Raw genomic sequence first — 17,323 nt, 5'->3', positions numbered from 1 at the left:
AATAAACAAATCTTTCCTAAATATCAAATTTTAATATCGGTGCACAGCTTTGATAAACAATATTGTAAAGGATCTGACTCCGGTAGCTGAGTCAGCTTTACGTCCTAACAAGGGAGTCGCAGCCTGGGCTACTGGCTGACCTTGTCCGAGGCCTGATTGACCTGCCTGTGGCGGTCAAGTCAGTCCAAGACAAGAATCTAGTAGTCAGGCTTGCTCCGAAACCAAACCCCCGGCCTGCCTCTGGATCTCTATCCCAGGCTAGTCTGGATCCACTAATGGCTGGTCTTAAGACTGGATCTCTAGTGCCATGGCACACCCGATCGAGTCTAGACAAGGCCGTGGATCGCCTCCTAGCCTTCTTAGAGTCACCCTGGCAGTTCCGTCTGTTGGTTGCACTGAGCCTGCTTATACAATCGGTGAGCCAACCAGGCAGGCGTCAATAGAATCAGTTCGTATGAGTATATAGCAGTTTATTATCGATATCTTCAATACAAGTACAGTATGCACAAGTATGAGTGGAATCAAGCACAACTCTGCCTGTCTACCGCGCTGGCTTATATAGCCAGCGCCTATCGTTTAACTCTGCCTACTGATCTATTTATATCACAAAGGATATGCCAGATATAACAGGATGGTTATGTAACAAAAAGGCAGTTCAGTGATACAGTTATATAATAAAAAGGCAGTTCAGTAATACAAGGGCAGTTCAGTGATACAGTTATATAATAATAAAAAGGCAGTTCAAGTATGCAATAAGGGAAGTTCGAGAGGTTCGGTTAAATGATAGTGCGGATATATATATGAGTGCAGTAAATAGTACACAGGCATGTCCCGGTCCTCCACAATATGATACCAACCCAGCGTGAAAACTACTCACATCAGCATTTTGTGTGAAAACACATGAGAGCCCGATAGAAAGAAATTTGGTTGCCACGGTAGCAAAATAGGAAGCACAAATTTTAGCAAAATACAAAAGGAAGAATAGTAAGAGATGGGATGACAACCTGAGCAAGAGATGGGTTGACTCTGAATAACCATATGCTATGGTCACTTATACAGAGGATCACAAAGGCTTTGAGACATATATCTTATATAAGATCATGGGGAGTATTAGGGAAACACGCCTGAAAGCCTGTAAACTGTACTGTTCAGCGGTAAGGAGTAGGTAGCAGAGCCTAATCTATCGGAACTGTGCAATAATTTAATGGCAATCATTTTTGCTATAATAAGATCGGTGTACGTCCGTCTGTCCGAGGCAAAATAAAAAGAGTAAAAAATCTGTCTCACTCAGGAATTGAACTCATACTGTCTGTTTCACAAACAACACTCTAACCACTACCCTACTCATCCACTTTCACACTTCAACAAATAATTATGAACATACCGAACACTTATGATTATTTCTCAAAGTGTACGAGACTGCTGAGTGTGCTAGTAATAACAATAATAGCAATAGTAATAACAATAACAATACTAATAATAGCAATAATAATAATGAACTTAGTTTAACCTAGTTAATTTAATTTAATTAGTTTAATTTAACCTAGTTTAGAAGCTCAAGAAATCAACAAAGAACAGCAACATCAAATAACAATACTAATAATCACAAATAACAATAATAACTGACATTTGACCTTAACCTTAATCAGTTTAACAAACTTCCAAATATCAACTTGTAAAGGAAAACGTAACTATTTGGAAGTTTTTAAAGCTTTAAACTTGTAACATATAATAGCTTCTTTCACCAAGCACAATACTTGAATGTATGCTGTTTATTTAAATATGTAACTAATACAACATTTTATTGTTTAGAGCTGTTGAAACAGTTTTGCGAATATATGAGTTTTTGATTTAGTAGATAAAAAATGCTTTATCTTATGTTCTGAAGCCTGAACTTGAAACATCCTTTAAGTGAGGGCTTTGACCAATTTGTAGTTAGCAAAGTTGAGATTAACTAGCTAAAACCAAACTCCTTGTTGGCTTCTGATTATTGCACTTTCAGAGGTTAGTGCAAAAGCACTGACATACGTAACTGAGTGTCAACTTGTAATAAACACATGCTAACAAGTGGTGACTAAAATAGCAGTTAATTTAAAATCAAAATTTTGAGGAATTTATCTGTTTTAAAATTAACTCTTTAAAATTCATCTACCTCTCACTATAAGAAAACAGAGATATTGAAAGTAACGACAACTTGCTAGTGGTCATGCAGTATATGGTGTTTCAGCCTTTTATTTGGTGCTTTTTCACTTGAAATATATTTTTGTTTGTGAGCAGAGCTGAGGAGAAGTAAGCGAGATGATTTTGGCAGCAAGCGCTCTTCGGTTAAAATTCAGGTGAAGTTTGTCTCTGATAGCAGCTCAGCTAATGCCTCAGCGATAACAACAGCAGCAGATACGATGACTACACATTCCGAGACAACAACTGCCACAACAGCAACTTTACCACTTTCAACAATAACTACCCTCGCCTCTATAAAAACTAGACCATTATCTACTACAAAACTTACTTCGACTACAGCTTTGCCTGCGTCAACAGCAACCACACCGACGCCTACCTCTATGCCTGCTTCAGCAACAACTACACTGTTGCCCACTACTACACCTGTTCCAGTAATAACTACACTTTCCGCAAAACAACAACACTCGCTCCAACAAAAACTACACTTGCCCCAACAACAATTACCCTGGAGTCAACAACAACTACCCTGGACCCAACAACAACAACTACACTTGCTCCAACAACAACTACGCTTGCTCCAACAACAACTACATTTGTTCCAACAACTACACTTGTTCCAACAACGACCACACTTGCTTCAACAACAACCACGTTTGCTCCAACCACAGTTACATTTGCCACAACAACAACCACAATGTTGCCCACTACAACAACTACACTTGCTCCAACAACAAAACTTGCTCCAACAACAACTACGCATGCTCCAACAACAACTACACTTGTTCCAACAACAACTACACTTGCTCCAACAACAACCACACTTGTTCCATCAACAACTACGCTTGCTCCAACAACAACCTCACTTGCTTCAACAACAACTACACTTGCTCCAACAACAACTACACTGTTGCCCACTACAACAACTGCTCCAACAACAGTAACCACATACTCAACAGCAGTAACTACACTACCTGTCAACAATGGTAATGGTAAAAGTCAAGGTAGTAATAATAAAGGATAGCCACCACACACTACAGTCATGGCTACAACATTTATGTAATCCACTGCAACAACTAATATTTCTTGAGCAACCGCCAAAACATAACTTTTGGCGGACTGGTTTTATCATTTTTAGTCTTTCAACACAGCAGATAAGTTTTTAACTACATATATAAACTACATATACACTATATGAACTCCATCATGGCTGACTAACAGCTTCCCAATGTGCAAAATTGTTTGACCTTAAAAAAAACACAACTTGCTGTGGCTCAGGCTTTAGCTCTGGCATGACTATTTGTAATCAAACTGCTGCCACCAAGTTTTGAACCGATGCCTGTGTGAGAATAGGATGAATAGGCCTGATGCTCAAGCTAACTAGACAACTCTTCTCTAACTCAACTAGTGATCATAATTTATATGTACATCCTTCTCAAACAATAATTGTTTTAGTGAAGAAGAACTTGAATCCCTGTAAATTGCGATAGCTAGAAATAAAACTACAGTTTTTGGTTGAACGAGATCTTTTAAATCTAAAGTTGGTGTTTAATTCAGTGAATATGTCTGCTACCTGGTTTGTCTATCACACTGACAGCCTAGAACTGTCAGTGTGATAAACAAACTGACAGTTTTAGGCTGTCTCACTTTATTGAACTGTTTTCTTGCTTCAAATCATTCTCAGCTGTGAGTACAATTTCAATTGTACACTCTCATGACAGATATAACATTGAATTGTTGTTCCAATTGTCGGTGTTTACAGATAAAAGCTTTTTATTGCTATCCTGTGTAGATGTATAAGAATGATGTAGTATTTTACTCACTTATATGATGGATAAACAAGTTATTTTATCTATAAGTGTTTTAAATTTAGTATTTTAGTTGCTATTACCTCACTATAAGATATGTTAACATACAAGCTATGTTAGTATACAAGCTATGTTAACATACAAGCTATGTTGACATGTACAATACATTAACATGCATGCTAAATTACTATACAGATAGCCAAAATAGCTATATGTAGTCAACAGAATAGCTAGAAGAATAAATAATAGAATTTGCAATGAAGGTATCTCTTTGTAGCCATAGTAGCAGCAAACGTCTCTGACCTCAACAGCTACAACTGGCAGGCCTTTGTCTTTACAGGCTGATAATAAATTGTTTTTACCATGTCAACAAAAAACATATAGTTTAGTAGTTGCTAGGAATTTGCATCATGAGTAAGAAGCATGTTTTAGGGCGTAATATTATTAAAGATTCTTTACCAGTAGGTAGCATGAGATAAGATACTCAGGAATCATTTGAACTAATCGTGCAAGTTTAGGGTAACTATGATAGTTTTGTCTTTGCTTGTGGCTCCAAGATAACAGAGTCATATAGAATCTGTTGAGAATAAATAAACACATGTGTGGCAATGCAGCAGCAAAACCAATATCCTGAGACCTTCATGAATATTTTATTGCTTCAAGGCTGTGAAAACCAGAGCATTTTCTAATAAAAACATTTGATATGTTCTAAAAAATTGCTTTGTTGGATTCATTCTATGGGTCTTTGATAATGCTATTACTGTGTTGATCACACGTCACTGAAAGAGGATTGGAGAAGATAACTCCAAGTTTATGGATTCATAAATGCCTATCGTGTGTATACACCGTATAAAGCCAGAAATCATTTTGATATTGTTATCATACTCCGCTGAATCAGAGAGAATCAGAACACACAAGTCTGTATTAGGATTCATTATAGATAAGATACGTGTAGTTACTTACTGATCAAAAGCTTTTCCTAAATTGCACCAAGAAGAAACAAAGACCACTGCACTATTAGTTGTTAGTAAGGAGTTGGTCAAAGCCATTTAAAACCATTTAAAAACCACCAATATTTAAATATTTTGTCTTGTCACATATTTGTGGGTTAAAAATATTAGAGTTAAGCATTGGTATGGCAGAGATATAGATAGTAGTTATTATGAGCTTGTTTTCCCGGTGCTCTAACATACCCTTAGATGTGACAGAACGCAGGCTACAGATCCTGAATAAGATGTGTCATGACTAAGCGATTGACAGTTTTCCGTTAAGAAGTGATGTAATCAAATAGCAATGGTTACTGACCACAAAAATTCATCAGCTCAGACAAGTTAAGCTAACTAGCCATGATATAAACACATGCACCATACTTCTGGGTAAATAATATACTCTAAAAAGGTCAGATAGTAAATGCTGATAGTAAACAATGAAATCACAAAGTAACCTACTAAAGTGATGCAACTTCAATGAACCCGTAGGAGTTTTGATTACTGTTTCCTTCTCAGAGAGATCATTTCTCATTGGAATGAGCATGGAGTGTTACCTGAACTCAAGCTAGGCTGTAAAGTACAGCATCGGATATGAACTACCTGAACAAGTGTACATTAACATCTGTTTGACTTTGGGCATCCTGCTAAATGGATCTACGATATTCGTTAACGCTCTCGGCGAACATACAGGAAGCAAAGTCAAGATTCAACTCATCAATATGGCGGTAGCTGATTGTCTCTCCGCCATTCTCCATTTTGGATATTTGAACTCTGACATTCTCTTTCAGTCACCTGTGTATTACTTTTTTTCTTTTGTTGGATCAAATGCCGTGTATATCGGACAAATCTCTATTAGTATTGAATGATGCACAGCTATATTTTCCCCTTTCAAAGCAAAGAATTTTCCAACACCGCATGAAATAATAGTAGTTTTTATTGTTTGGCTGTTTGGCGGTGCGTACACAGTTCTACAACTTCTCAGAGAATATAACTATGTAGGTTCACCTACCATGTGGACTATTGTGGCAGTGCTCCAATATTCAGTGCCCACTACCGTCGCAATCGTCTGCTACATTATGGTCGTTGTCAAACTCTGCATGAGAAAACGTAGTGATAATTATTTTTAAAAGCTCTACAGATCTGGAAAAAGACACAACTATAAAGGTTGGTGATATAGTGGTTGATAGATGGTACATATTAAGTGAAAAAGACACAACTATAAAGGTTGGTGATATGGTGGTTAATATATGGTATATATTAAAGAAATTTTAAATTTCTCAAATAAAATACTCAGTTTAGAAAAACAAATAATTTGTCTAAAGTCTAGGAAGCCATTGAATAAAGTAGATATACATGGATGCTGGTGCATTACATGATAATTAAACTATTAAATTTTTTTCTATACATATATACATAAAAGTATACCATTCACTTTGTTGAAATTGTAGAATATCACTAAGTAAACTAAGGATATCGTTGAAAGCAAACAATCTTCATGAAAAACTTACATGTCGCTGGTTGGCTGTTAGAGCCAATCAAAGCAGCTGCCAGATAAAATTGTTATAAACAACTTGCTTCAACTTGTCGAAAACGGTAGACTATTAATAGACTCTCACATAATATTCATTCTCTTAGCAAAAAAAGGTACTTTAAACGCTATATGTCAAACAATTTATTTGATTTTTGTTGCTAGCAGCTGCCCTTTTTATGATTCTTGTAAGGCATAAATTGAAAAAAAAATCTGTTTGAAATGAAATTATGGCCAGTAAAGTAATATAGACAAGAAATCATGACAGTTTCTATTTTTGTCAGTGGTTCAGTGTCGGCTAAGCAATTCACTACATAAACTCTCTTAGACAGCTCAGCTACAGGAAGTGCACTAGAGTAACTATAGATACTTAAGTGTAATAATTCTTATAGAAGGTATTAGTTGGTAATTTTCAGCTCATGCGCAACTGACTGAATTTCTTCAATTTTTATAAACGTTTAAGAAAGTTTGTCAGTTGTGACGAAAGCTTGTGTATAAAGCATATAATTAGCACCTAATACCCATAGTCACACGACGTTGTCTGAACAACAACTTTGTAAAGCTGCGTTCACACCAGCCAATTTCTGGTCAATTCTCTGGCCAGCTTTTTTCACTTACCAAGACTTGCTTTGTGTTGACAGAGGAATTGAGTCCGAGACAGATTTTTTCCAGAAATATATTTTATCGGAAAGTGCCTTATCGGTGGTTGATTCTACTCAGATTTTCAAATTGAGTAGCCAATGCAATAACTTTCACAGCGAGTCACACATTTTCATTTAAAGTAAATGCCATATGTGTCTTTACATGTGTCCATGTTTTTGTCATAGATTCACTCTCAAGTAACAATTGCATTGATAGCACTGCTGAAGGGTGTTATCAACAGAATTACTGCTCAGGTTCAATTATTATAGGAACAGCAGGATAATTGAAGCATATGCTTCAATCATTGTGCCGTAGCGATAACAGTTGAAGCATACTGCATTGTGTTAGCAAAAGATCCTCTTTATAGTTATGGGTTTTTATTGACGAGCTGAGATTATGTTAGCAAAATATTGTCCTCCTTATAGTTATACGTTATTAGTGATAACCTGTGATTATGTTAGCAAAAGCCTTTTAGCTAAGTGAATTGGAGAGGATAACTCCAATTCACTTAACCTTCTTAACATTTTCATAAATATGTTTTTCCTTGTTTATTTTGTGCTTCAGTAATATTAAATGTCTTTGGGTTGATAAAAGAAACATCCCGTAATGCTGATGTTTTTGCTAAAAATAAAATAGTATACATAACTTCTCAGTCAAGACGAGCCATCTTGATAGACTTGCAAACACAATCAAAACAAATTCCTATGGCGATATCAAAGCAGCCTATAGCTTTCATTTTAAGTTGCGCATGTCTTCGATAACCTTATTAATGAAAGAATGGGAATACATGTAGAATAATACCTGAAATTAAGATGGGCTGTAAAATACAGTATAGGAGATAAACTATACCTGAACAAGTGTACATTAACATCTGCTTGTGTTTGGTCATTCTGCCAATAGATCTACGATATTTGTTATCGCTCTCAGTGAACATACAGGAAGTAAAGTCAAGATTCTACTCATCAATATTGCAGCGTCTGAGTGCGTCTGTGCTACTCTTTATTTAGGAAATTAAACTCTGAGGTTCTCTTTCAGTCGGCTTTTTATTATTTTTGCTCTTCCATCAGATGGAATACTGCATATATCGGCAGCGTAGCTATTAGTATTGAACAATGCACTGTCATGCTTTTCCTTTTCAAAGGAACAAATTTTCGAACATCTTACAAAACACTAGTACTTGTTATAGTCTGTTTTATTGGTGGTCCGTACACTTTTCTACAGCTATTTAAAGAGTACAATTATACGTATATGGGATCCGCCTGCGTGGGTGTTTCTCTCAGTTCTTCAATATTCTATTCCGACGAGTATTGTAATCATCTGTTACACCCTGATCATTGTCAAACTCTTCTTGAGAAAACGCAGGAATTTTTTCCAACATTCTACTGAGTTGGAGAAAGATATGACTATCAAGGTAAGTAACTGCAAGACTACACTAATACTTGCTGTCTCTGCACAAAAGCACAGGGATACCAAGAAGGGTAATTTGAGATTGTTGTTGGTGTAAATTCCTAAACAATTAAACTTAAAAAAAACCAAGGTTTCATTTAAAAAAACTATTAAAAAAAATTGTTAATTACAATAAAAATGTTAACTAGCCCAAGCGCGGTATTCTTAAAGTTATAACAACAATTACGAAAAGTATAATTATGTACTAAAACTGGAAATTTTATGTTATATGTTTAAACAAATTTTGACGACGTCAGCAGCAGGATCTAACGTCTAGTCACCATGCATTGAAGAGAGAGAAGAAGCTGCATAGATAGCAACTCTTATCTCCTTAAGCTCTGGGAAGTGTAGACTGGATCGGTCGCTTTTCACAGTCAAGAGAGGGACGGTATCGGAAAATTATCCTACTAAAAGAAGACTTGGGCTATAGTTTGTGACTTGCTGGTGCGAATCTATTGGCTAAGGAAAAATCATGCCCCCTTTAGGCTAGTTTAAACAGCAACTGCAATGCAATACAATAGGTTCCTATACCACAGTACAGCACAAACCATGAGAAGCAACCCAGCAAATGCACAGGGTGATGGGAGTTATCCAATGTAAGATGACAACTTCAAGTCTCAATCAATAAATCAAACCTACTGAAACCGGATATAGCACTCCTACCTCTGCTCTACCTACTTTTACCCTTACTACTGCTACTACTATCATGAGTGTTAATACTACTACCATTTTTACTGCTACTAGTACATCTACAACTTTTTTTAGTCATCTTGCAGAAAATGAAAAATTTATTGCCATTTTGAAAAAAATTAAGCGCTTGCAAAAGATCTTGTAAGAAATTAATTATGGTTTCAAATTCCCACTGTTCGTGCTACACCTTTTATGCTTTTTATTTTATCATTCTTCTTTCTCTACTGCCTGATGCTTATGGCAGACACAATCTTAAACCTTATTTACAGCAACACATTTGGCGATTGCTAGCTATCCCGAGATGTTTTAGAGATTTCTTCACATTGTTGATAAGTTAATTGAGTACATAAAATCTTTCTTACTCTAGGACACTTATATTTCGCTAGTATTTAGTTTCGTGAGTGGCATACCGAGTAAAATTTTTCTGCAACTTAATTTCGCGATGGGATAATAAATGCAATGGAACAAACATAATTAGATTCCTCAGGTTCGGTTCCCCAGTAATAAACAAAGTTTCAATTTGGGACTAGTTTGTAATTGTGAACCGCAGGTAGAATTGTGTGGCCGAGATCAATAACGCAGTTTGATCGCTTGCTGCCATTTGTTTTAGACTGTCATTGAACAAAGCTCTTTAATTTCGCCTTTCCGCTCGTTCATTATGATAGTTTTGTTTGGTTCATGAAATTTTTGCGAGAGGATGACTCCGTAAAAACGCGAAAGTTAGATGAGGCGAATACTTAAGTGTCCTAGGGTACAATCTTCCTTAAAAAATCTTTCTATTACAAGTAACTCTACAGCTAGCATCACCAGCGCAATATTCCAGTTTTAGTTCAAGTTCAAAAAGTTGATACTTTAAAGCAAAAACAAGGAAATTTCACCGGTAAAAGTTATTATTATTTTTATATGGGGTGTGCTGAAGACAATAGCCTTGATGACTACATATCAAAACAAACTATTGACTTTTGGTGGTTCCCAATTGACCCCTCTCTCACCACAAAAGTATTTTATTTGGAAAAATTAAATTATTTTAACAGAGTATCTCTGGATGAGGATATATCAAGTGAAAAAAGGTATAGTTTGGAATCGCCTTCACTTTGGTAACTATATGGATTCTTAAAAAGATAAGTAAAATGCCTGCCCAGACACTTGTTTGTTAGTTTAGAAAAAATTAAGAATATATACAATACAGACACAAGCTTTTACCTTCAATCGTGCTCATCTTTGTAAATCTCTCACAAAAGAGTACGACATTAAATCTATATTCAGCAATCCTACTTTGTCTTGGAGTTTGTCTGTTTGTTTAAAGATATGCTGTGTTTCTACATTTTTTGGCTGATTTTATCAAAAGTTCATATGCTTATTTCCTTCAGCCAGATTACTAAAATATTCAATTTCAAAAACCTATCGACACATAGAGCCTGAGAACCAGCCTCTTAAACACAAACCTGAGGCTAGCGGATTTAAAATGACTTGAGCAATGGTACCACTTGACACTCATTAACAGGTGCTGTGCTAATAGAATATATATGATTGTTTTTGTTAAAAACCATAGAGTTATTACGATTGCTAGTGTTAACAACAATAGAATTATTACTGGTTCCTATGTTAAAAAAAGTAGAGACATTCCTCTCACTGTTGTTAAGAACCATAGATTTGTTACTTGTTAAGAACGATAGAGGTATTCCACTCACTGTTTTTACAAACCATAGAATTGTTATTTGTTCCTTTGTTAAGAACAACAGAGTTTTTACTCTTTTTTTAGCTAAAAACATTAGAGCCATTTCAATTACTGCTGTAAAAATAGATTTATTTTTAGCACTATTGGTAAGAGTTATTAATTGTTATTTTTTACAATAAAATTAACCAGCTTCTGGAACTACTGCTAATCTCATTTGTGCTTTTGACGGTCCGAAACCGGTTGTAGCAAGTGAGTGATAAAAAGTCCATACTTTCATCCAGTTCTTCTGCAAGTCATCATAACAAGAATATTAAAACAGCTTTATTGTCTACAAACATTTTACTATTGAGTAGCTGCAAGACCAGTACAAGAAATTGTATATTTATGAGCAGTGAATGAGAGAGAAAGTGCATAGAATTGTTTATATATTTACTCCCTATATCTGACATCACGTTTCAAAAACAATTAGAAATTATTCAAAGATAGTTTGAGGGTTATTGTTTTTCCACCGTTTTAATGTTCTTTTTCTAAGGAAATATCCATAAAACAACTAAACTATATAAATCTAATTATTATCAATCCATACTCAAATGAGTAGCTATGGTAGCAATTACAACATGCACAAACTGGAAGTTTTTATTGTAAGTATTTGGGATAACTGAATGTTATATTTTAATTCCCAAAAGAATCTCTTACAAGACCGATTTTGACATTATACAAGCTTCCTGCAAAGAATTAAATCTTGACAGTATTCAAACAAAGAAGCCTTAAATTTTCAAGTCACCAACTTATCACTGACTCAACAACACCCAAAGTATGAAGTAATTGCATTAAGTTGTCAAGATTCCAACATAATAAATACAAACATACAGGGCTGAGAGTGTGACAATAGAAAATGGACAAAAAATCAACGTAAGTTTAATAAACGTAAAAAATAAACCTAAATTCACAAAAAATCGCATAGTATGACTAATAATAGTTTACTGTAAAAATAGAATAGATAGGTTTTTTATAGTAAACAGGAAAGCTTAAATTTTCTGATATTTAAAAGAAATCTTAAAGACTCATTCATGGTGCACGACACCAATCATGATCACTACCACAGTTGGAGTCAAGTATAATATATATGTATTTGAATATAGCAGTAAAGAGAACATAACTCATACACATATGAGGGGCCCAAGGGTGCTCTGCTTGTTTCATACTTTCTGGTCCTTATATAGATGTAGTCGTTAGGTAGGCTTTACTACTGGTTCTACAGCTGGTACATTTTAAGCTGGCTCTTTTATGTCTGACCCTTCGTTGATATCCTGACCAAATTTAGTCAACAGACCAACGTGGATGCAGGGTTAGCTGGTTTCACCACAAAATGAAAAATCCAAGGTTTTGGCTTTTAGTTGACAAAAAAGTCAGTTAACCATGACTGTGTCTAGCAAACCAGCAGATCATAACCACAGTCAGTGATTATGATCAGTATATTCAGAACCTTATTTCTCATATAAATATTATTTAAATCTCTACATGCCAGTTTCCATTGGTAACTTGTGATAGGTGTTTGTTAACCACTTCTTGTTAGGCTTTGAGTTAAACCTATAATAGACATTGAAGTCTTTGAACTGTGCAAACGAAAGCAAAGACACACTTTATCCAAAGGTAAGTTTAAATGTGTTTTTATAATGCCTTTGCGCATGTGAAATCTACCAGAAACCTTATGACACAGAAAACTTCCCAAGTGATATGCTCTTTACCACTATTATCCACGTTTGTGTTCTGTGAGTGGAGTATCAAGCAACAAAGGTCTTATTGAGAATGTGAGCTTGAGGAAGTGAAAGAAATAGAGGAAAGACATATGTATTTGGGCATGAGGGATGAAGTTATCAAGCAAAGTTAAATATTTACTATAAAATTTTATTACAATATTTTTATTGTGCTAGTGACTGCTTGCTAGCTTGCTAATAAAATATATTTCCTAAATAGTTCGATAGAAATTCATTTAATTAAAGTTTTAATTAGACCTCCATAGCTTACGGAATAAGTTACCCCTTTGACAGATAAAGATGAAAATATATTTGGGTAATCCAATCTTAGAGGACTACCACAAAGACATCTTTTTAACCTAAACATAATGCATTCATAAATTGAGCTCGTATGTCTCAAGGGATTACTTCCTATGTAATACATTTCTTATAAATGATGTTCGGCACTCTAAACTTTTGTGAGGCTACATAACAGAAAATTTGAATTCAAAAGCTAAGTTTAACCACGTACTAAACTAACTTTAATTTTTAAAATTATCTAAAAATCATTTTAAAGTTTTTATTAGCTGTTTCTGGTTAGGAGCTTTTAACCTAGAGTTCACTGTAACAGTTTACTATAGTTTTATATGGTTTACTATATATTAGCCTTTAAAAACCTTTTTCAAACTGAATCGAAGAAAAAGACTGGGAAATGCTCTCCTCAAAAGCGGTCTCTCACATCCTTGGTCGTATATTGGTCATCGAGAAAAAGGTTGTATGCTTGTGTGTGTAAGATTACTCGCATTTTCAAAAAGGAACTTTCTCAAAATGCTGCTCGTATCTTGATTTTATCTTATGTTGGGACACCCGTATGTCAACGCATGTCTGTATTTATCATTAAATATATTTTAATGGTTGTAAGCATAATGCTTATTATAGCAACTGTGGAGTTTGTTGAAGAGTTACTGAGATGGTTTATTATTACTTAAAACTGTATCCAGGCTTTACCTAAAGCATTATAATAATAAAAAAGAATAGCAGAAAATTAATTTTTAAACCTGCAAACATCAGAGTGTTTTCAAACATTAAGCCTGTCACTACACTTGTAAACATTCATTTAGTCATCCATGTATCTAATAAGTTGGAGCTGTTCTCTCCATACCACATTTAGTGACAGGTGACTATTGTAATTAGCATACGACTACCGATGACCTTGAGATGAATAAAAGCATTTTAGCACACACTAAATATGGTACACTTGTTATTGTAGCGTACAGACATTAAAATACTTGTAAGACTCTCAATTCATGGCTTTTAAAATTGCATCAGCACATTTACGATTTCACTTACTATTCAACTTTAAACTACCATGCTATTCAACCATTAGTTCATCACCATTCGAATTTACTCAGTCTGTTTTTATGTAACCTTTTGTGCCAAATCAAAGCATAGACAACCAAATTTTACAACTGTTCTCATTTGCTACCAGATTTTTCACTGCTTTACTAAATCACATATATTTGTGTAAAGAATTTATAACAACCTTAAATATTAATTGTCAATTCTGTTAATTATTTTTTAGCTTCATGACATGTTGGTAGTTGAGTCATTCCATTTATTAAATTATTAATAATAACATAATAAACACGCTACATTATATAGAGGTACAAACATGTGTATAGACATACTGAAAACATGTGCATAGTTAAAGTGAGCATATATAAAAATTATCTAGCATATATACACACAGATGTATCACATATACATACTACATACGAAAAATTTCATAAATATTCAAGCTCATGAAAATAAAACCACTGAAAAGATAGAAAAATCAATATCATATCATAGCAACTGAATGCATTTACAGCACAAGCTGTAGCAGTGAAAATGCTTGCTCATTGTAAAACTTTCAATGCCCACATTGTGTAACAATGAATATAACAGTTTTACAGACAAATAAATATAATAACATGAGCAGACAACTTTATTAGTTTCAGAAATCAACTTATAATGTTAAAATAAATTGTTTGTGCGCAATTCAATCAGTGCAGCAGTGAGACAAAATCCTTCTCTTTAGAATTCTGCTGGTAAAATGACCAGATAAGCACCTGAATGTATCCCAGCTGTTACTAGAAACAGAAAAATGGGAAACATGCATAAACAAAAGCACTGTACAAGTCACTATAATAGACAGCACTCTACAAGCCACTTTAATATACAGCACTCTACAAGTCACTATAATAGGCAGCATTCTACAAGCCACTACATTAGACAGCACTGTACAAGTCCCTATAATAGACAGCACTCTACAAGTCATTATAATAGTCAGCACTATGCATGTCACTATAATAGGCAGCCCTCTACAAGCCACTTTAATATACAGCATTTTACAAGTCACTATAATAGACAGCACTCTACCAGTTACTATAATAGTCAGCACTATGCGTGTTACTATAATAGGCAACAATCTACAAGTAACTATAATAGATAGCACTCTACAAGCCATTTTGATAGGTAGCACTCTGCAAGTCACTTTAATAGGCAGCACTTCACAAGTCAATATAATAGGTAGCACTGATTAAGTCACTATAATAGACAGCACTCTACAAGTCACTATAATGTGCAGCATTCTACAAGTCACTATATTAGACAGCACTGTACAAGTCCCTATAATAGACAGCACTCTACAAGTCATTATAATAGACAGCACTGTACAAGTCACCATATTAGACAGCACTGTACAAGTCAATATAATAGACAGCACTCTACAAGTCATTATAATAGACAGCACTGTACAAGTCACTATAATAGGCAGCACTTGTTAAGTCACTATAATAGACAGAACTCCACAAGTCACTATAATAGGAAACAATTTACAAGCACCGACAATAGGCAGAATACCTGCATACCTCTGCTGAATTTACTCAACTTGCTGGTAGAGCTATGCACAGGTATTCTGTGCAAACATCTGGCATCTACTTGTTCAACATCTCCTCCTGAAACAATCGTTGTGTTTAATGTTTAAAACAATTATATTGAGATCATCTCTATACTGCAAAATTGTAAAATTAAGGATGGCTACTCCAAATTACTGCAAAACCTATAACTGAAGGTCACCTCTATTTGAATGCCACTTCTATTTGACTGCCACTGTGGGAGTACGGTTGAAAAATAAAGCGCCAGCATCTAATTGATCACCCCTTCTATTTGACCGTCACTTTGAAACTCTTTGATCTAAACGAACCCATAATACTAAGTGATCAGTAGAAAAGTGTCCACAAAATCGTAATAATAGTGAGTCATTTACATGAATAACAACTAATTTTCTCATGGTCCAATGGGCAAGCTCTTCATTTTTTGTTGTTAGAACTTTGAAAGCAACATAATAGAAATAATTAATAACTGTCTCAGGCTGTTGGTAGTTCCCTGTCTAACTCGATCTTGATACTTCTAAGCTCAGTCTGTGTAAAATGGTTACATTTACAATGATATATGCATGACTAATTTAAGGCTGAAAGTTGTGTTTAGCAAGTAAATCCTTTACGTGTTGCATTTGTGCAAAATGCCACGCGTAAAAGTTTTGCTCTGCTGAAAAAACTGTTTAGACGATAATATTGACTAGTTCAGCGGTGTAGAAGCAGTTTTAGTCAGAACACATGAAGGAAGATATTGAACAGCCAGAAGATGCTTGTTTCATTGACAGCAAAAATCAGATCGCGCTGGCCTAGCAAACGATGCAAATATTTCTGGTTTTTAAAACGTTAATTTTTGTTTGTACATGTATTATCAGTATGGTTCGTTTATGTCACTTGTTCATAAATATATATTTGTAGCATTTGGTATACTATCATTATATAACTTATAAATATGCAGATTTATAGCATATTATTTGATAGACTCATTGCAGTAATCTGATCTTACAATGAATCGATGCTCGCAACTCCTCTTCTATTGCACAAAACCAAGCTAGTTTTTCCTGCAAACTGTAGCAAACATCAATGAGTGCACTGAGCTTTTATGCAAAATTGTTAAATATAAATATAAAAAAATGTGCTTTAACAATTAGAATGAAGTAAAAGTTAAAAGATCAAACAAATTGCACAGCAGGACACTGGCTATAATTTCATTGCAGGTTGATTGCAAGCAATCGATATCAACTGGTAAAGTTATATATCATCTTCCCAATGCATATTTATTAAAAGATTTTCAAACGTTTAAGGCCAGTTACCAGATTTATGGCATCTGCAAGGGTTAATTTCGGTCGACCGAAAAAAGAGGCTAAAATATAGGTGACATTCACTTCGCCTGTAAAAGTGCTATATTTATCGTTCCAAGATTCTGACAAACCATTTAAAAAGTACAACACTAGCCTCTATCTGAATGCGACCTCTAGTTGACTACCACTAAAAGTAGAATGCATTGGCATTCAGTTAGAGGTTTTACGTATATTCATGTTTTTACACATAGTAAAGACCAACCCTAACCTACATTAGCAACAAAACTTAGAAATGCACTTGGTGTAAGCTAACTTACTTGATGTTATAATGGTTTTAGAGTCCCCAGCAGAGACAGTGAAGGGTAAAACTACAGGTTCAAATAGTACAGCACCATTGTATTCAAACCCA

The 17,323-nt window shown here is 34.8% G+C and overlaps 1 protein-coding gene across 1 annotated transcript in view; it reads right to left on the bottom strand.

Moving 5' to 3' along the window:
• The window catches only part of LOC137388070 (uncharacterized), a 162,197-nt gene that overhangs the window by 82,833 nt on the left and 62,041 nt on the right, over positions 1-17,323 (bottom strand). Inside the window, exon 5 of the mRNA XM_068074585.1 lies at positions 15,608-15,694. Within this exon, the coding sequence (XP_067930686.1) occupies positions 15,608-15,694 (87 nt within the window). The remainder of the gene's footprint in view (positions 1-15,607; positions 15,695-17,323) is intronic.

Source organism: Watersipora subatra, chromosome 2, assembly GCF_963576615.1.
Source record: "Watersipora subatra chromosome 2, tzWatSuba1.1, whole genome shotgun sequence".
NCBI lineage: Eukaryota > Metazoa > Bryozoa > Gymnolaemata > Cheilostomatida > Watersiporidae > Watersipora > Watersipora subatra.
Note: the sequence above shows the minus strand (reverse complement) of the source record. Positions and strands in the feature narration are given on the sequence as shown.